The sequence below is a fragment of the Vipera berus genome (genome assembly GCF_964194415.1).
Source record: "Vipera berus genome assembly, chromosome: 12".
In the NCBI taxonomy this organism is placed as follows: domain Eukaryota; kingdom Metazoa; phylum Chordata; class Lepidosauria; order Squamata; family Viperidae; genus Vipera; species Vipera berus.
The window spans coordinates 15,936,050-15,957,894 of NC_138215.1; the positions used below are offsets into that span (position 1 = coordinate 15,936,050).

General features: G+C 43.2%; 1 protein-coding gene across 1 annotated transcript; it reads left to right on the forward strand.

Annotated features, from left to right (window-relative positions):
* The first annotated feature begins 474 nt into the window (after positions 1-474).
* On the forward strand, positions 475-21,771 carry TNFAIP8L3 (TNF alpha induced protein 8 like 3). The gene is made up of 2 exons (XM_081337390.1): positions 475-629; positions 21,187-21,771. The coding sequence occupies exons 1-2, from the start codon at positions 578-580 to the stop codon at positions 21,747-21,749; spliced, it is 615 nt and encodes a 204-aa protein (XP_081193516.1). The 5' UTR covers positions 475-577; the 3' UTR covers positions 21,750-21,771.
* The last annotated feature ends 74 nt before the right edge of the window (positions 21,772-21,845 follow it).

Here is a 21,845-nt window from a genome sequence, read left to right on the forward strand (position 1 = left end):
AGAGCCTTTGCGCTGGCGGAGCGTCCATCTGCAGAGGGGGACCCGGTATTGGGTGGGTTGCGGGCGGGGGAGGGGGGAGGCAACGAAGAAAGCCTAAATCTACGGGAGAGGGTTGCAAAGCAATAAGGGCAGACCCCCCACCCTGGTTAAAAAAAAAAAGGAGGGTGGGGGGCTGCTGAAACTCAGTCAGGGCAGTGTACTAACTCCAAGCTCTCCACGGGAGGTAGAAGAAGCGGCGGCGAGGGAGGGAGGGTCAGCTCCAGAAACATGCCCTCCCTTCTCAGGAACCCCTCCCCCTTTGTGTGCATCCCCCCCCCCCCGCAACCAGCACCGCCCACCTGCCTCTTGGCTCCGCCCCAGCCGGCAACCGGCGCTTTTTTTGGGCGGAGGGGACCAGGCTGGACCGGGCGCTGCTGCTGCTGCTGCTGCCTGCGCTGGAAGCGACCCTCTGCGGGGCTGGATCGTCTCTCGGCGCTCTCTCGGGACCCCGCGGTCCTGCAAGCGGCCGGGCGGCGCGCAGGGCTTGGAGCTCCTGCCAAGGTGGGCTGCCCTGCGGCCGGCGGCTCCCCTCCACGCCATGGACTCGGATTCCGGGGAGCTGAGCGACGGGGACCTGGTCTCCGCCCCAGGTAAGGCAGACGCGGAAAGGAACAGACGCGGGGGGGGGGGGGTGGGCAAAGCGGGCTGGCTCGAGAGGTAAGCCCCCTTCTTCTGGCTTCGCGCTGCCGCCTTGCTTCAGATCCCGGTGCGCCAGTGGGCTGTAGTCCAAAAAGGGGGCAGAGGGAAAAAAAACTTTGCCCATGCTCAGAGACTCCTTGGGGGCCGGCCCTGCCTGAGCGCGCCTACGGTACCTAGGGAGATTTGGGCTGCAGGGAAACAGGCAGGATGCGAGTCGGTTCTTTTTCTCCGCCGCCTGTAGCGCTGCTTCCTGGGAAGAAAAGATTTCTGGCAGGGTCGCCGAGTTCTCACGCTTCCCTAAACCAGGGTTTCTTGAGTCGCCCAGAGCTGGCTGGCTGCCTTCCCGGCTCTGCCAGGCTCAAACTACAATTGTGGGTACTGCACAGTCCAGCGACTTCGATGTACGTGTTTTGGTGGGGAGGGATGTGGTTTGCGAGGACTGTAATCAGTGGCTCTCTGAGGGAGGAGATGCACTCTGGCTATGCTCAGAAGACCACTTGTGGAGCGGAGGGGTGGGGGTGGGGGGTGGGGGCGCTTGGCTGGAATTGGTGACCAAGAGGTTTCCAGAATGATCGCCTCTGATAAGAGTCGATGGGGAACTTCATCGTGCCTAAAACTTTTTAAATGAATTATTAGATTGTCACCTGTTGGGTTTCAGCAGTGATAAATGGCTTGCTTGGCAGAGCATTCATATCTGTCATTTGTAACGTCTGGGATCCAGGGACCCAAATCCAAATTTTCACTCTGCTGTAAAACTGATGGATGGATCCTGCAGTTGTGTGCAACTCACAAGTGTTGTGACCCTAGTAAAAAAAAGTACTATGCACATTGCACTATGAAGATTGGCAGGTTATTTTATTTATTTATTTATTTAAAAAACACACGTTTTGTTGCCGTTTTCAGTTGAACCCTATTAATATAGGAAACTTGTAGACTTCTGTACACCACCTGTGCTATTGTGGCTTGTTTTTTTTTAAAATGGAGGGGGCGGTCTGGAAGTCTCTCTTTGAGTGGGTTCATATCTTGCACTAAGCCATGCCTCGTTTAATCATTGTTTATCAAAACACCACAAGTAGGCTCCTAGCCACGATGAGGAATCCATTAGGGCTAACTTCACACAGCATGTGAAGCCATGATATGGTTTGATTCTTGGCATGTTGTATGATTTCAGCCGCTCCTTTGTACAAGAGTGAATGCTGTATGACCGGATGTCAGCTGACACTTTAGTTTGGGAAGGGCTATTGGCCTCTTTGAACATGGACATCTTCTGAAGAGGATTGACCTCGGATTGAGAGAAAATGAGTCAAGCCAAAGGCCAGTGAAATGAAAACTCATGATTGTATGGTATGGTAGCTGAAGGATGTTTGCATGCTCATCACAAGATCTGTGCACACCATACAGATCAGAGCAATAACAGTAACAATAATAATAGAGTTGGAAGGGACCTTTGAGGTCTTCTAGTCCAACCCCCTGGTCAGGCAGGAAACCCTATATACCATTTCAGACAAATAGTTGTCCAGTCTCTTCTTAAAAACTTCCAGTGTTGGAGCATTCACAGCTTCTGGAGGCAGGTTGTTCCACTGGTTAATTGTTCTCACTGTCAGGAAGTTTCTCCTTAGTTCTAGGTTGCTTCTTTCCTTGATTGCTTTCCATCCATTGCTTCTTGTCCTGCCTTCAGGCGCTTTGGAGAATAGCTTGACTCCCTCTTCTTTGTGGCAGCCCCTGAGATATCGGAAGACTGCTATCATGTCACCCCTGGCCGGCATCAACTTCCCTCCGCCCAATACGCTCCCACAGAGAGGGTCTCCTCAGGGTGCCTCCGGTCAAAGAATGCCGACTGGTGGCCCCCAGGGGGAGGGCCTTCTCTGTGGGCACGCCGGATTTATGGAACCATCTTCCGGTTGAGCTCCGGATGGCGCCCGACCTTCGCTCCTTCCGGCGCGATCTAAAGATGTATCTTTTTGAACAAGCTGGCCTGGCCTGATGGGAGGGGGTTGGGTTTTTATTACTTTTAAATGCGTTTTAATCTATTTAAGAGTTCTGGGCACTTGTTTAATCTTTTTTAATTTTTGTATTCTGTTTTTAACATGTATTGCCCTGTTCACCACCCTGAGTCCTTCGGGAGAAGGGCGGTATACAAATAAAATTAATTAATTAATTAATTAATCAATTCTCCTCACCAAACTAGATATCCCCAATTCCAGCAATCGTTCTTCGTATGTTTTAGCCTCCAGTCCCCTAATCATCTTTCTTGCTCTTCTCTGTACTCTTTCTAGAGTCTCAACATCTTTTTTAAATCGGGGTGACCAAAACTGGATGCAGTATTCCAAGTGTGGCCTTACCAAGGCCTTACCAAAGCTGTGTTTTTCAAGCTTGCAACTTTAAGATGTGTGGACTTCAGCTGCCAGAATTCCTCAGCCAACGTGGGTTACATCATTGCCATGTTTGTTTCCAGGATGGCTAGATCCTGGAAGATCTAGCCCTTCTGGAAACAAACATGACATGATGTAACCCATGTTGACAGATTGAAGGCGGCCTTCCATTGTTCCCCATCCAGAACAAAAACCGTTAAGCTGTGGCTTGTTTTAGCCATAGTTGATCAACCCATGTTATTAAGCCATTTGGGGATCTGTGAATTCCACCTTTTAAGGCAGATGGCTCAAGGCAACCTAACTTGGCTTCTCACCAGTGCTACACTAATATCCCCAGTCTCTTTACTTTGTCAATATATTTGCCTCGAGAAGTGCCTAGTCCACAAGATCTGCACGATTCGGTCTCGTCTCGCAACCCTGCGTTTGAAAAAAAAAACAAAATACAATTCCTTTGTTTTGATTCTCCCGGTGGAAGAAAACTTTCCCTGATGCAAATGTTTCCAGCATGGTGATATTTGGGGTTGAAAGGCACCTTGGGGCTGGGTTTTTGAAGCTTCTGAAAAGCCAGCCTGGATTCTCTGCTTTTGGCATTTGGGCGTTGGGTCGAAGCTACATAAACCAGCTGCTTTTTCTGGATGGAAACCAGGTAAGGTTTTCAAATGAGACCGGATGGACAAATCTGCTCTTGGTAAGGAGATTCCTGTAAAAGGATTAAATGAGTCACGCTTATCCCATCCAGCAACAAAAGATGGGTGTGCATGGACCAGTGTGTAGGATTTAAGAATGTATCCTTGTAGAGCTGCAGTTATAGCTCTGCTTGGAGATATCTAGTGAGCCTTGGTGGAGCAGTGGGCTAATGCCTCCTTAAGTAACACCAGCTGCCTGCAATTAGTGCAGGTTCGCATCCCACCAGGCTCAAGGTTGACTCAGCCTTCCATCCTTCCGAGGTAGGTAAATGAGGACCCAGATTGTTGGGGGCAATTAAGCTGACTTTGTAATAATGCCGCTTGGGGGGTGTATGAAAGCCCTAATAAGCAGGCATATACATAGAATGAAGGCTACTGCTAAGCTTGTAAGCCGCCCTGAGTCTTCGGAGAAGGGCGGGATATAAATGGAATAAAAATAAATAAATAAAAAATATCTTCACTTTCAGCTGATCTCGACTGAAGTGGAAACTGAGTATTAACAGAATACTGGAAGGGACCTTGAAGGTCATCTAGTCCAACCCCCTTCTCAAGCAGGAAACCCTATACCATTCCAGACAAATGGTTGTCCAATCTCTTCTTTAAAACTTCCAGTGTTGGAGCACCCACGACTTCTGGAGGCAAGTCATTCCACTGGTTAATTGTCCTCCTTGTCAGGAAATTTCTCCTTAGTTCTAGGTTGCTTCTCTCCTTGATTAGTTTCCATCTGTTGCTTTGTGTCCTGTCCAGTTGCTTGAGGCTTGCAAGTCCTCATCAAATCCTGATATTAATCCAAGAGTTTTCATGAAGGTAGTTCTACTGTTTGCCTTCCTCTGGGGGAGGAACATAAATATGAAATAAATAATTGTCTGTCTCTTTTCCCTGCCACTGTCATTTCACAGCAACAGTATTCCTCAGACTTGGCAACTTTAACGTATGTGGACTTTAAAACACTCAGAATTGAACTGAATCTGTTTCAAGTTGGAAAGATAAAGAGTTAGTTCATCCTGTGTCATCAAGCCAAAACTTTTCCTGTATATCTCTCGTTAATATTAGTAGTACTCAACCTTAAGGGAGCCAATCAAAGACTAATGTTTACAATGAAGGATGAGTCCTTGAGTAAATTGTTTAAAATCTGCTTCTATTTTGGTTACAGGATTTACATTCACATTACATGTGAACTCTGGGAAATGTTGTTGCAAGAGGTCTGACCTCAGTGCAGCATATTTTTACTCTTACGTTACACAATTTTTACCACTTTAATCACCAGGATTTAATACTGGACTTCCCTGGATGGTTGGTGAATGAGGCAAGCTATTTTTTAAAAAATTAAGACACTTACAAATTTTGGTAATGAAAAATGGCAGCAGACAATACAATGGTGACCTTCAAAAGTATACAATGGAAAGGATATTTGTTTTAAAAAAACTTATTAGCGAGGACCCGAGGAACATTAAATACCTTATCTTCTCAATATCTACCGTACTACAGTCAGGAATATAGTGAATGTAGTAGATACATAGTAGAAAGGGCTGTTAGTCTATTTTTTTCTTTTTTGTCAATAGCGCGTAGGTTTTACAGACTATAAGTACAGACTTAGCAACTTCTTGCTTTTTTTATTTATTTTAATTCCATTTATATCCCGCCCTTCTCTGAAGACTCAGGGTGGCTTACAAGCTTAGCAGTAGCCTTCATTCTATGTATATGCCTGCTTATTAGGGCTTTCACACACACCCCAAGCGGCATTATTACAAAGTCAGCTTAATTGCCCCCAACAATCTGGGTCCTCATTTTACCTACCTCGGAAGGATGGAAGGCTGAGTCAACCTTGAGCCTGGTGGGATGCGAACCTGCACTAATTGCAGGCAGCTGGTGTTACTTAAGGAGGCATTAGCCCACTGCTCCACCAAGGCGCTTTCAGTATTTACCCAGAATTCCCTGGACAGCATGGTCATTGCTAAGAATTCTGGGAAAAGGTGTCAAAACTGAGAAACAGTGAGCAAGAATTATGTTGGGATCTTCATTTATCCAAAGAATTATGATTATTTTTTTTGGTCCAATCTGGAAATGGGCTAAGAAGAGGTGTTAGTAGTTTGTTGCAAATGTCATGGTTAAAAAAATCATATTACTCTCCCCTGACTCAGGCAAAACATTTCACCATAAGCATTTGAAGTTGTTATTCTCCAACTGTATAAAGCTGGTAAAACAAGGACATGGGGAAACCTGTGTATTTCATTAGGGCCGTCTTGTTGAGGCTCATAAGATCAAGGAAAAGAAGTTAACTCTGGTGTAACCAACATGCAACCAACTGCTCATTTTCTCTGCTCCCCAATACAGATGCTAGACTTACAGTATAGTCCTTGACTTACAACCATTTGTTTAGTAACTTATGACCAGTTTTCACACTTACGGCTATTGCAGCATCCCCGTGGTCACATGATAAAGTATTTGTGTGCTTGTGTATTGTGTGTCATCAGTCAAGGACTACCTGTGTAGGACACTTAGATGAAATTGATGAGGTCTTTTCCTGATTTTTCCAGTCTCCCTCAAAATGGAATAGTGAGGATCGAATTGTTGGTATCAAGTCATGGTTGATTCTTAGCAACTACATGGGTAAACTTTCTCCATGAAGATCTGACCTGGTCCTTCAACTTTTCCAGTGATGCAGCTCGTCCTCACAGTCCATCCATCTTGTTGCTGGTCATCCTCTTCTTTTTCCTTCCCCCTAGACTAGAGCCTTCTCCAGAGAGAAGCTAAGTCTTTGCTAAGTCTGAAGTAGTGTAATTTGAGTCTAGTCCTTTGTGCCTTGAAAGAGGATGTTGGGTTGATTGGTTCAATGATCTACTGGTTTGTTTTCTTGGCTGTCCAGGGTATTCTTGGAAGCCTTCTCCAGCATCAAAGTTGAAAGGCATAAAAATGGGGTAGTAGCTGAAGGAACTAGACAAGCAGCAGATGTTCACAGTCTTAGGAGCTGGGGGATGAAATTGCTCTGTGACTGTTAATTAGTATCCAAAGAGGCACTTCCTTTCAAGAGGAGGAGAGACTTAAAATGTGAATGGAAGGGGGGGGGGGAAATCAAGGATAGGAAAGAACAGTGGGTGGAAAACTTAAGACTGTGCTTTGAGAAGAACATATCTGTTCAATGATGATGGAGAAGAACTAGGAGTGTTGAAATAACCTTGGAGATCTTCTAGTCCACCCCCTGCTCAAGCAGGAAACTCTACAGCATTTTAGTCAAATGGTTGTCCAATCTCTTCTTTAAAACTTCCAGTGTTGGAGCAGCCACAACTTCTGGAGGCAAGTCGTTCCATGGATTAATTGTTTTAACTGTCAGGATATTTCTAGTCTGGTTCTCTCCTTGATTGGTTTTCATCCATTGCTTCTTGTCCTGCCTTCAGGCGCTTTGGAGAACAGCTTGACTGCCTCTTCTTTGGGGCAGCCCCTGAGATATTGGAAGACTGCTATCATGTCACCCCTAGTCCTTCTCTTCATTAAACTAGACCTACCAATTAAATAGGGACGCGGTGGCTCAGTGAGTTAGGACGCTGAGCTTGTCGATCAGATGGTCGGCAGTTTGGCGGGTCGAATCCCGAGTGCTGCATAGCAGAGTCAGCGCCTGTTACTCGTCCCAGCTTCTGCCAACCTAGCAGTTCGAAAGCACGTAAAAATGCAAGTAGAAAAATAGGGACCGCTACGGTGGGAAGGTAACAGCGTTCTGTGCGCCTTTGGCATCTAGTCATGCCTTTGGCGTCTAGTCATGCCGGCCACATGACCACGGAGACGTCCTCGGACAAGCACTGGCTCTTCGGCTTTGAAACGAAGATGAGCACCGGCCCCTAGAGTTGGAAATGACTAGCACGCATGTGCGGGGGAACCTTTACCTTACCAATTAAATACCCCATACCCAATAAGATTGTTATTCTCTCTCCTGTGAAGATACAGATAGTCCTTGACTTAGGACTGTAATGGACCCTACCCTATGTGACTGACAGGACTTTGCAACCTTTCTTGTGGCGAACGCAGCAGTCCTAAACCAAATCTATTGCTCGTTATGGGCTGCCTTCGCTGGAAACTTTATAAAACATGGTTACATGACTGCAGGATGCTGTAGGCAACTATAAATGAATTATTGTATCAACCCATCCAATTGCCTTGCTGACTTAAAAGAATGGGAGGAAAAGGCTTAGAACTGATACACGGGCAGGTGTGTGTATTATGTTTTGAAGTTGGCCACTCTTCTGAATATGTATATGTCTTTTTTACACACACATATATAAAACTTCCCTAGCTGTGTCAAATCTATAGAACATTTATTGCTACCAAGAGCAGGGTTGAGTATATGGAGGTTCACTGCTTCTGGTCTACTGGAGTCTGACCTGTTATTTTTTTAAATATATATATTTTATTGATTTTTTAAAAAACATAAACACCTTAATATTTGGTAAACAGCGTGTTATCTGGGCTTCTATTTGCAAAATAATCACTAACAATCAGTTTCTATATTTCAAAGTCCACATAATAGCTTTGCTTGATTTTCTCTTCTTCCAATAACATTCTCTTTGCCACCTTAAATTAATACAATTCTTATTACATTGATAGGTAACAATTAAATATAAAAAATTTTCTAAAATTTCTACCAATAATAATCACATTGATATCATGCCTCCTTTCCATCTGATCGCCTTGCTTGCCTCACCATGAATCCTGTTTAGAGTTCTTATTTAAATTTGTTTTCCCTATGATGTTCAAAACATTCTTACTGGTTAAGATTTTCCCAAGGTTAATTACATTGAAGTATTTAAATCTATTTTCATGTCTTAAAAAGCAAGTTAAAAAAAGACACAAAAAACCCAGAAAAAAAGAAGAGAATAAAGGGGAAAAAAGGGAAAGAAAACAATGTATTACTTAAAATACATACCCTTCTTAAACTAGTATACATTTATTTCCAAAAGTTTTACGTTCTTGTTACCCATCATTAAACATGTTTAATTTTTAAATATTCCATTTAATAAGTCTGACCTGTTATATTATGTTTTGTACTGTATTGTACTGTATATTATTATGTATTGTTAGGTTAGGTATTGTTACATTATTTATCATTAGGTTATGGAGTGTTATGTTATTGTGCAAATCCAGAAAAAGGATCAATACAGTCATTGACTTAAGTGATTACACTAGTCAAAAAGTGTCCTAGGAAAGATGGAGTTTGCAAGTTCCTAATCTGGCAAAGAGGTTGGCTGCAGCTTATAAAATACAGGACTGAAATCTCAAATGAGGTCTTCCTTTGGCTGCATGCAAGAGGCCTGCTGGGAGCGGGGGGGGGGGTGTGGGTGGGTAGAAAGAGATCCAGAAGAATTCTCAAGAGTTTCCACAAAATCAGTTGCTCTGAATGTTGCTGAGTGCTGAGCAAGTTGGCGCAAGAGAGAAATTGCATTTAATTAACTTTCGGTTCTATTGCAACCGGGGATGGTGTGTGTGTGGGGGGGAGGTAACGGCTTTGATGGAATGCTGCCCCCCCTCTTTTTGGGAGGAGGGGTAAAACTTCAGACATGTGACCACCTGGCAGCTGGCCGTCCAAATGGAGTTTTGCACCCAGCTGCGGAGTTGTCCAAATCGATTTGCTGCCTCGTCCAGAAATTCCTTTTGCTGCCATCTGAAGCCTCCAAAACCATTTCTATGTTTTCTTTGCTCCTGACATGAAAAAAAAAATAGAGGATCATTACGTTATACCACGGACATCTTCTCCAGATTAGTGGAGGGAAGATAAATGTTGCCAGGAAACTCTCTCCTGCATTTCAACCTTATTTATGACTATGGGACTATAACTGGGAAGTCAGAGTATAATTTATTTGCCTCGCGCTTGTATCTTTTCCGATCTAATTTGCAACATCTAGCAATCATTTTTCCATAAACTCTTTTGGTCATACTTTATGATCTGCCTTCCATGAAAGCTTGAAACATCCAAAACAGCATTTCCCTCCAGTAACTGAAAGAAGTTTTAATGGGTTTGAACTGAAAGTGCTTCTCTGTGACTCAGTTTGCATCTTGCGAATCTGAGTAGTGGGTGGGGAAGGGAATGCTTTTTTGCAAGGCCAAAGTTGCATTTAATCTTTGCCGGGGGGGGGGGGGGAGGCAGCTACAACCCAAACCAAGCAGGATATCAAACCCAGCTGGGCTAGAAACGATTTCCATTTTATTCTCTTGGATTTAAACTCGGATAAAATGAAATGAAATTGGTTATAATGGATGTAACTCCTCCGGGTTCAAATGAATTGACCTGCATTCCTTATTTAAGATGGACCCAGCGCAAAATGGTCTCAGCAGTTAAAAAGGCTGAGCTTGTCAGCTGACAGCCCGGGTTCGTGACCCAAACTCTGCTTGATGGAGTGAGTTCCTGTTCCTGCCTCAGCTCCTGCCCACCTAGCAGTTTGAAAGCCTGCAAATGCAAGTAGATGAATAGGTACCACTTTGGTGGGGAGGCAAGAGTGTTCCGTGTGCCTTCAGCATACAGCCATGCTGGCCATATGATCATGGAAATGTCTTCAGACAATGCTGGCTCCCTCAGCCAAGAAACAGAACCGTGCTCCAGAATCGGACACAACTGGACAGGGAAGCTTTTACCTTTTATTCTGTAAGAACTGTAACAATCAGAGAACCCTCTATTTGTCGCCTGGTATTTTAAACAAATCATGTTTTTTTACATACTAACAAATTCATATAACCTAAGCTGTTGTGAATCACTTCAACAGATGCATGGGCTATCTGAAGCAAACACAAGCACACACTTGTGTAAGAGGGGTAAAGGGAGATAGAATCAAGATCACGCAAACTACTAGCACTGCTTTATAAAACCCTAGTGAGGCCACACCTGCAATACTGCAGCCAACATGATAGCAGTGTTCCAGTATCTGAGGGGCTGCCACAAGGCAGAGGGGGCCAGGTTGTTCACCAGAGCACCAGAGGGAAGGATGAGGAACAATGGTTGGAAGATGATCAAAGAGAGAAGCAGCCTGGAATTAAGGAGAAACTTCCTGACAGTGAGGACAATCAACCAGTGGAACAGCTTGCCACCGGAAATTGTGGGTGCTCCATCACTGGAGATTTTTAAGAAGAGACTGGGCATTCACCTGTCTGAGATGGTATAGGTTCTCCTGCTTGAGCAGGGGGCTGGACTAGAAGACCTCCAAGGTCCCTTCCAGCTCTATTCTATTCTACTCTACTCTACTCTACTCTACTCTACTCTACTCTACTCTACTCTACTCTACTCTACTCTATTCTACTCTACTCTACTCTACTCTACTCTACTCTACTCTACTCTATTCTAGAAGTGCACCTAGGGAGTAGTGATAATAGTAGTAGTGAGCTGAGTACAAGATGAAGCTACACCTTCAGCTGATACAGACGTGAAACCTAATTCTTGATGCTTTTTACTGCTTGTGACTAATCTTGATAAATAAACATTATTTCCAGCATTACAGGCAGAACTTCTGCATTTTCCCCCTCTGCGGCCACATTTCCAAAAACCTTTTTCTAATCCTGGTATCGGTTTCCACCAAGACAGCTTGCCATCATGACGGCCGGTGAGGTGGCGTTTTCGTGTTAAGTTGAGGAAGGTGTAATTTTGGGTCGTTCTGGGTGATTGCTGCGTGTTTCGTAATGGAGATCAGAAGAAATCTTGGTTGCTGTGGAAAGCGGTTTCTTCTCTTTTCTTTTCTTTTTTTTTTCTTTTCTTTTTTTTCCTTTCTTCTGCCTCTTTTGTGTGCCGAAGACCTATGAGTCAGCCAAGTGGTAAGGAGAGAGCTGAGAATGGAGGCCTTTAAGAAAAGGATTTTGCATTTTGCAGTGGATCAAACAATCTGGTAAACTATGTGGGCAGTATAGGAGCTGTGTAACCCTCCGCAGAGACTCCTGGGCCTTTTTGGACCTGAAAAGATTAAAAGCTTGCTGAGGGTTTGTCATCTCCAGTTGAAAGACTCACAAGCATCTCAAGGACTTGCCCGCTCTGCAGGCTAGACTTGGTATTAAATTTAAAATTCTATCGCGGGAACCAACTGCGCCACTGTGCATTTAATGAAAGTTGGCACAGAAGCCTTGACTCTCCAGATGTTAAGTAACTACAGCTAAACTTGAACCAGATGTTCTTGGGGGTTGGGTATAATAAAAGCCAGATTTGGCCCATTACAGCCAACTGTACATTGGATGGACGAGTGCTTTATGTACATTGAAAATGAGTGCTGAGAGAGTGTGCTAAATTGTTTTAATCTCAGTTGTTGTCTACTGCCAACTGTCACCAAGACAACTATAGAACAGTTGTTTTCATGACTTGCAAGTGCTGTCACATAGCAAGGGGAATGCAAAAAGTCATACTAAGGAATTCCTGTTTCCCTTTTGAACAATGCAACCAAAGAGGAATGAGTAACGGGTTTGCATCCGTTCGTTTGCCTCTGATTCAGACCGTTTTAGCTTTTTTTTTTCAGAGTTTTAGTTTTTTGGATGGGAGAAGCCATCTTTCAAAATTTCAACTTTTTGGAAGGCGAGGTGGGAGGAACCGCTATTTATTATAAAGTGAGTGTAAATTCCATAATGAAAATAGAAGCAGATGTTAAACAAAGTCCTCGTGATTCATCCTGCATAGTAAATATTAGTATTTGATTGGCGGTCTGAAAGTTGAGCCCGACTGATATGAACAAAAGATATGCAGGAAAAGTGATGTTTTCTGGCATTGGGCAAACCTTACATTTCTAACTTGAAAGTCACACGATATTTAAAAGCTCCTGGAGGTTAGAGGTAAAAATGAGATACACATTGATTTACACTCCCCTGATTCATAAGCCTTTACAGTACAATTGTTAAAGGGAGGAAGGAAAACAAAGGGCAAACAGGATCATCATATGTAAATTACTGTGATCCTACTAGGATCTCACCAATAAAGCCTCTCTCTTCTCAAACGTGGCTTGTGATTCTATCAGAATTAAGGGGGGGACCCATATTTCTGCAAGGCCAGGAGAGTTTCTAGGATTTTCATAATGCCAAAAGAATCTTTGCCAAGAATATGATAGATGAGGGTAATGCCCAGAGGCGTGACCATTATTGGATAAGCCTCCAGGTCATTCAATGAAGTTGAAGAGGTGTCATACTTGATGGCCATAGTCTACAAACCATTAATCGCAACTCTTTGGCTTAGTATATTGCGTGAACCAAACATTCACCAGCATAGAATTTGATAACCCATAAGCACTGATCAATAATACAACGTTTTGCACATATACCTTGCAATGTTATGGAACAGTGTCGTACAATCTCAGCATCTTTAAGTGGTGTAGACTTTCAGTTCTCGAAGTGTGTCTTGATTCACTCAGTCCCTGGGCTGGAAAGCTGGGCCTGTTGGATTCCTGCCTGTTAAGCAGCTCTTACAGACAGTGCCAGCTATGAAGTAGCTGTGTGGCAATTTGGCAAGCTGTTGCCAAGAACATCCAAGCTTTATTGTAACAAGGAAATCATCTTTTTAAATTATGATTAACGGTCCTTATTACCAGGCCAGGAAAGAGTTCAGAGCTTGTTTGTATTCTTTCCAGGATAACCTCCCAATTTTTATATGGAAAAAAAAATGGATTGCTTCTCATGTTACCGGGGAGCAGGGGGAGGTGATAGTTAAAAACACCCAGATATATATGATGGGTTTAATTCAAGAAAAATATTGGGTCACAGCTATCCTTTACGCAGCAAGCCTAGAGTAGACACTGCCCTGATTGCAAGTGATGTTGTCTGCTTGCCAAATTTTGTGCATGGAAGGACAGGCATGAATGAACCCTAGAAAAGCTAGCTCTGGCTTTAGTTGCCAGCTTTTTTGTGCAATACTTTCACAGCAAATCCCCCCCTCCTTCCCCCCCCCCCTCGTTGGCTTCCCCTACTAACTGCCAATCTGGAAACCTTGGCTGAAAGGTAGGAACGCTTCATCAACATTTGTTTCTTCCCTCTGCCTGGAGAGAAAAAAAACCTAATCAAGAAACCATTTGTGGAAGAAGGGCCATTGGCAAATAAATAAATAACCAGGATGGGAGAATGGTGACGCGCTAAACCCTCAATAGCTTGCTTTCATCAAGCCAGAAGGGGCCCCTCTGGAAAATGGGTAAAACTCAAACTCCAGAGCAGCAGAGTGGAAGAACACAGGTAGTCCTCAACTTACGACCACAAATGTGCCCCAGATTTATGTTGTTTAAGTGAGGCATTTGCTTTGCCCCATTTTATGACCTTTCTTGCCACGGGGATTAGGTGAATCCCTGCAGGAGTTCCGTTAGGGAGACGGTTGTTAAGTGGATCTGGGTTTTCCCCATTGACTTTGCTTATCGGGTCGCCAAAGGGGATCACAGGGGACACTGCAACCGTCGTAAATATGAATCAGTTGCCAAGTATCCGAATTTTGATCAGGTGACCACGGGGCTGCTGCCACGGCTGTTAAGTGTGGGAAATGGTCCTAAGTCACTTTTTTTCAGTGCCGTTGCAACTTTGGGCAGTCCCTAAACGAACTGTTGTAAGTCAAGGACAGCCTGCAACTCCTGGAACTGAGCGAATATCAATTTGTGTAACTGGCCTTGCTCTTTTGGGTCCCCTATCCATTATGTATCCTGAGAGTCTGGATAGGATCGTGGTAGGATACCAATAGCATTGATAAATAAATAGATTAAGGTTATTAGCCACTTTGATTTTGTGCAACTCCAGGCAGCAGATGCAACAACAGCCCTGTGAGGTAGGTTGTGTGGAGAGGGGGGGCTGCCCAAAAGGGACCCAGCCTGCTTTCATGACTAAGGCAGGATTAGAACTCATAGTCTTCTGGTTTCTAGTCCAGCACTTTAACCCTTATAGCAAACTGGCTCATAGAACATAGAACCATAGGATTGGGAGGGACCTTGGAGATCTTCTAGTCCAGCCCCCTGCCCATGACAGGAGATCTATACCATTCCGGATAAATCATTGTCCAAGCTCTTCATAGTTTTTCATCTTGTCTTTGCAGTTACAGTGCTATGTAGAGTGTGTGTGTGTGTGTGTGTGTGTGTGTGTGTGTGTGTTTCTATGTGTATGTGTATCATGGGGGGGGCAACCATTGGAACTTTGGAACTCTAAGCAGTCAATCATAAATTGAGGATTACCTATGTGCTACTTCCTCCTCTCGTTATTCCCCCAAAGTTCCTGCAGTAGGCATTGATTGGACAAACTTGGCTCAAAACTATTGAGCAAGCTTCCACAACCGAAGTGGATTTGAAGCCGGGTCTCACTAGCATTAATCTAATGATGTCGTTAGGAGATTACCAGGGTACCCATTAAATTTGGGTTCTTTGGAGCAGGGGTGCCCAACCCCTGATCTGTGGACCAGTACCGGGCCACGGCATGCCAATAACCAGTCTGCACAAACAAGCAAAGCCCCATCCATGGGATGCAGGCAGCACACAAAGCCACGTATCCTCCAGTCCATGGAAAAACCTCTCTCCACGGAACTGGTCCCTGGTGCCCAAAAGGTTGGGGACCTCTGCATTAGAGGAACAACTCAAATTGTGCTGGAAACATGACTTACGGATTCTGTTTGTTAGTTCTCTGCTAAAAGTTTATCCGTGCCCATAAAAGGTGGCGGGTTTACCATCTGGAAGTCTGAAAACACAACAGTCTGATTTATTAATTGGCTGTATTTGGCCTAAATGAATTTCTGAAGTGGCCTATATTCCTTATATGGGAGGAGAGGGGGGATGTAAGCATTTTTTGAGATCCCCATTACTTTTCCCAAATATTTTTTATTTAAAAAAAATATTTCATCCACCAACGTATCAGACATGCCCAAAGCTTCACCCCAGGGTTGTGAATGAATGGCCCCTCGCTGTTCCCCTTTAAAGCTAAAGGGTCACAAAAATAGTTTCCATGCCTTAAAAGGCAAAGGATCTTATGGCAAGGAGTGCCATGAATTCTCACTTGAGATGGTTGAGATTCTGGAACAACGGAAAGAGAGCAACAGGTGGGTCTTTGTAGAAAAAAACACTGCAATGAACAGAAAGCATATTTGGACTCAGACCATACTTTTATCAGGATCAGCAGTCAGATATTTGGGTTCTTCAAGACATTTCACCCATCTGGAGGTTAATCAAAGCCACAGGATGAAGAGAGCATAAGAAAGTCCTGCAGCTTTTGTCTGGGATTTAGCAAAATGTGTGAACCCATCCAGGGTGGGTTAACGTCTGCAAACCAGGACCATGCAGTGTGTCGAACAAATCACGTTAAAAGTATTTTGGATTTGTCTGATGAGTGACCCTCGCAAGTCAATCCGTGCGTAGAGCAGTCTTAGGAAGGAACTTTTCTGATTGATGCTATGGACTTTTGTATTCATTTGATTTTTGTTGTTGCTGTTGCTGTTCAGTCACTAAGTTATGTCTGACTCTTTGCAACCCCATGGACCATAGCATGCCAGTCCCTCCTGTCCTCCACTGTCTCCCAGAGTTTGCCCAAATTCATGTCCATTGTGTTGATGACACTATCTAACCATTTCATCCTTTACTGTCCCTTTCTCCTGTTGCCTTGATAGGACTTCATTGACTTCAAGAACCATGTCATTTTCTTGGCCACCATACAGAAGTGGTTTGCCAGTGGTTTCTTCCTAAATGTTCTAGCCTTCAGTCTTCTAAAGGGGCTTCCTTGTGTGTAAATATCCACAGCTTCCAGCCTCAATTGGCTTAGCTTGGGAGATGTTTGACAAGTTTGGGGTTGCAATTAGAATTGCCAGAGACAAAGAATTACACAGCAGATCAGACTTTAGATTTTAGCATTATGAGTGAACAATGCTCATGGTTCATCCCCATTTCTATTCAGATCTATTTCCATCCCTATGTAACAAACACAGGGCTATTTTTAAACAATAGTCAAAAGAGAAATATAAAGCATTAAACTCAGGCTGACTAACAATCCATACCACGCCTTGAATGCTGATGAGAGAATTAAGGGGCATGGTTGATGACTGCTTTCTTATTCAAAATTAGTCCCAACAACATTAATCAGCTTTAGTTCCAATTAAACATGAGTTTACAATTATTGCTCTGATGAGTTTCCAGCAACATGCTTAGCCGCAGTAGTTGGATTTGAGCTTCAAATGTTCTGAGTGAATGCAAGCATTCCAGTTTGTTAAACCATGATTTTTAAAATCTGTCTTAGCATGATTCTGAACCCAGTTTTCTAAGCGAGCAAGCCCTTGAACCCAGAGTTGTAAACTGTATTTCATAGCTTTATTTCATGCACACTCTCAAGAGCGGCGTGATTACTGTAAGCCAAAGCATTGCTTCACCTCCCTGTTCGCTACACCGAGAGGATTTAACGTGTTTATTCTTACTAGAATTATTATGCTTAGCTGATTTTTTTCATGAGCATATTTCTTCTTGACATTTGTTTACACCCTACCAACGGTGAGTTATTGCACTGTTAAAAATTATTTAAATATTTTTGCAAAGTACAAAGTTCAGCTTGTTAAACCAAATTGCTTTGAGCCAAGGGCAGAGCATTTTTAGTTAACCAAGTCACTGTCACAGTAATTCCTGGCAAAAAGTGAGGAATACAGCTTTATTCCCTCCAAGTTTATCTTAAGTGCAGACAGTCCTCGACTTATGAATAGAATAGAACAGAATAGAATAACAGAGTTGGAAGGGAACTTGGAGGTCTTCTAGTCCAACCCCCTGCTCAGGCAGTAAGCCCTATACCATTTCAGACAAATGATTGTCCAGTCTCTTCTTAAAAACATCCAGTGTTGGAGCCCCCACAACTTCTGGAGGCAAGCTGTTCTACTGATTGATTGTTCTAACTGTCAGGAAGTTTCTCCTTAGTTCTAGGTTGCGTCTCTCCTTGATTAGTTTCCATCCGTTGCTTCTTGTGCTGCCTTCAGGTGCTTTGGAGAATAGCTTGACTCCCTCTTCTTTGGGGCAGCCCCTGAGATATTGGAAGACTGCTATCACTGCTATCACCCTTCAGCCTTCTCTTCATTAAACTAGACATACCCAATTCCAGCAACCATTCCTTGTATGTTTTAGCCTCCAGTCCCCTGATCATCTTTGTTGCTCTTCTCTGCACTCAACCTCTTTTTTACATCATGGTGACCAAAACTGAATGCAGTACTTCAAGTGTGGCCTTACCAAGGCGTTATATAAAGTGATATTAACACTTCACGTGATCTTGATTCTATCCCCGTTAATGCAGCCTAGCACTGGGTTGGCTTTTTTGGCAGCCGCATACCACAGTTACAATGCAGAATTGCTAAAGTAAGGTGGTCATTAAATGAACCATACCCAATTTTGTTCTTTCTACCGCTGTTAAGCAAATCACTGCAGTTGTTAAGCAAGCCACATGGACGTTAAGTGAATCTGGCTTCCTCCATTGATTTGGCTTGCCAGGGGCCAGCTGAAAAGGTTGTAAATGGTGATCACATGCCATCATTGTAAACACATGCCAAGGGCCCGAATTTTGATCATGTAACCATGGTTTGTTGCAATGGTTATAGGTTTAGTAGTCTTTATTAATTCAGCTGCAGCATTTATTAGCAAAGGCTCAGGTTTAATTTTTCTTGCATCTTGGAACAAATACCAAAGTTTTGCTTTTGAGCATTGTATATCTCCATGCATGTAGTGCCTGTGTTGAATAAGAACCGTATTTACATGCAAATAACATAGCTGAACCACCCCATATGGGGAAAAAATCCCTGTAACAATTTGTACACTTTGTTCAGCCATCTGGAGATAAAATATTTTGGGAATCTCACAGATGCTCACATAGTCTGCATTTATGATATGGGAAGGGCGAAGAAAATATTTTAAGAAGATTCCATTTAAAGGACTTTTTGTATCCTATCTCTCCTATCTGTAATTATAGTCTCAGTGGTTGTATCAATAATAGCCCTGAATATCCTCTGCTCTTTCTGATCCATTGATTTAAAGTTCACACAGATGCAGAGTTGAAATATATTGACCCCCACAGGGGGTCACATTAGAAAAAGCCCTAATTTGGTTACTCAACTAAACAGTGTGGCTTTGCACAAAGCATTAAAATATTAACTTATGAAATAAGCAGGCTGTGCCCATCAGGATATTTCAACCCTCGGAAAAGTACTGATGAACGTTAAAACTAAGCATGCTTAACATATTGTATAAATCCTGGTGGTAAGTGGGATCTGATCTAGCCATAGGTGAACAAATCCAGTCTTTAAGTAATTAAGACAGCGTAATTATAAGGCAGGTCCTGGTTGGTGGTACCAGATAAAGAGATGTCTCGTATTCCAGTTCTAGGTGAATTTCCAAATTTCATTAGAAGAGAATATGTGTAAGCTCATGGTTGAACTGTGGGGTCCTTGATGCTCTCTGAACTTGGTTGTTGGCTTGCAGACATAGCATTGCCTGACAAGGTAACATCCCTACCACTGACGACATTATCTAGTCAGGTAATGAAACATCTGCAAGAAAACTACCAAGCTCAGAGAGCGCCAAGGACCCCTCAGTTCAACCGCAGGCTACAAACGTTGTCCTCTATTGAAGTTGAATAGGGCAGTTCAAAGCACTAGAAGTTTCTTTCATGCTGCCTATACACAAAAATCTGATCTAATGGTCAAGCCAAATTGGTGCTAGATAAGAGTCAACAGAATTCACAAGGGCCTGGACTTCGGTGGGAACATAATGACTGCACACTGCTGACACCTTTGACCCTGCCTTCCACCTGGTCATCTCCTACACCCACTTTCTAAACTCTGGTTTTCTCACCGAGTGCTTATTAACTGAATTATTACCATTCCAGTCTGTTTCTCCTCTAACAAACCGGCCACTGGCCTGAACTCAGAGTGACCATCATTGGCAAGCTAGTTCTCAGAACATGAAGAAAAAGGGTAAGGCATATTTGGGGTGGGGGAATCCTGACCCCTCTCAAAATGAATGCAGATGTCCATTGGCAGTTCAAACACCCCATTCATTCATCATTTCTATTCTTAATTTTATGGCTTCAGTAATTTCCCCAATTGTTTAGAATATTAAAAATGTGCTGAGGAGGATCAGCTACGCTGGTCTGCCCCCACTGGCCTGCTAACACCTCTCCCCCCCTAATTTAAATAGATATTCATTCAAATAAATAGTGGGCTACTTTAGAGGTCTTAAGCAGTAAATTGCAAAACTCAGAAATGGCCCATTTGAATTCCGTAAGCAGTTTCACAGCTGGACAAAAGAGAAAAGAAACTTATCAACTTTCTTTTGTGTTTTTTTCCCTTTCCCTTTAAGAAGCTTCAAGAAATGGCCAGCATAAATCCACTTTTAAAAGGGAGATTTAAAAACAAAATGAACCTAAGGGATATAATTTTGCAGATGGGTTACAAACACAAATGCTGCCCGAGGTCCAGATCGTCAGCTTGAAGGCCACAACACTGAAGGGCACAAAGGCACCTCAGATAAAGAGTAACACCATTAAAGAGGAATGCCATTAAATATGTATTCTTTGAATTTTAAACCCCCTCCTTTGCCTGATTTTGTGGCTTTTGGTATTTTTCCCAATAGGGAAATGGGACTCCCTGCCACTGAGCACGAAGCAACAGTGTCTCCCAGTGACTAAAATGGGCACGTCTTTGAAGCAACTTGGATATAGCAAAAAATCTGACAGCTTTCACTGGCTTTGCTTAACCAATTCTCACCGCCTACTATTTATCCTGCTTTTCTAAAAAGGGGTGGGGGGCACCATATGGCTTCAAAAGCCTCTGTATGCTTCCCCCTCAATTCCACACAAGGTTAGTCAAGTACACAACCAGTTGGGTTTGCATTTCTGCCCATATATGGATTATTGGTGGCTTCTAATTGCCATGGAAAAGGGAGCGGGAATAAGCAGCAAATGTTTTACAAAATAGCTTGGTTGCAAGTCATTCACTGATCGTTTTAAGCTTTTATTGGCTGTTCCAGATTCTCAAATGATAAGGTATATGCACCTTCTAACGTGCATATGAAAAATGGCCAATAGGGCACTTTCTTTCTGTCCCATCCACATTTGTGAGAGAAGAGCAGGCAGAGGTAGGGGGTGGAGTTAAGCGCATCATCAGTTTAGAATCCTTACGTTCCCACAAATGGTTCAAACCCAACCTCTCATGAATCCCATTGACTCTCATCTGGCGCCAATTTAGTACTGAACTTTAGTTGACTAGATTCTTGTGTATAGGCTTGAGCAATAAATCTCCTACAACATTGTGAGGTTATATTTTTATCTGATAGAATATGAAAAATGTTGAAATGAATATTTGGTATTATTTGGTTGCCGAATAGCTTTCTTTTCCTAGGTTAAAAACAAAAATGAAGTAAAGATGACAGCACTTATGTTAAATTGAGATTTATTACAAATGGCTTGCAATTAATTCTCTTTCCCTTTGTTTACTTTCCTTTTTTATCTTCTTGTTGCTGTGTTGTGTCCCTCAGGTCCTGAACACTTTAGTTCCAAGAGTCTCGCTTTACAAGCCCAGAAGAAGGTTTTGAGCAAGATGGCAAGCAAGACAATGGCCAACATGCTGATTGACGACACCAGCAGCGAAATCTTCGACGAGTTGTACAAAGTGACCATCGAGCACATGAAAAACAAGAAAGAAGCCCACAAAATTATGAAGGACTTGATCAAAGTCGCCATCAAGATTGGGATTCTCTACCGAAACAACCAATTCAATGCGGACGAGCTGGAGATTGTTGAGAAATTCCGCAAGAAGCTGAATCAGGCAGCCATGACAGTGGTCAGTTTTTACGAAGTGGACTTCACCTTTGACAAGAATGTTCTTTCGGGACTGTTGAACGAGTGCAAAGATCTGGTCCATGAACTTGTAGAACGGCACCTGACAGCCAGGTCTCACGCACGGATCAACCATGTCTTTGATCACTTTGCAGCTGTTGAATTCCTCACTGCTCTCTACAGCCTGGATGGTGAATGCCGCCCACACCTCAAAAAAATTTGCGATGGGATCAACAAACTACTTGACGAGAAGGTGCTCTGAAACTCAACTTTCCAAAACTTTTAAAGAACAGATCAAATTAAGAGAGGCAAAACAGAGTTGGGAAAGGAATATAAGAGCCTGCTTCTGTTTTATATA

Coding starts and splice junctions, on each gene's coding strand:
- TNFAIP8L3 (XM_081337390.1), top strand. CDS start 578: ATGGACTCGGATTCCGGGGAGCTGAGCGACGGGGACCTGGTCTCCGCC. Junction 630..21,186: donor GGACCTGGTCTCCGCCCCAG/GTAAGGCAGACG, acceptor TGTGTCCCTCAG/GTCCTGAACACTTTAGTTCC.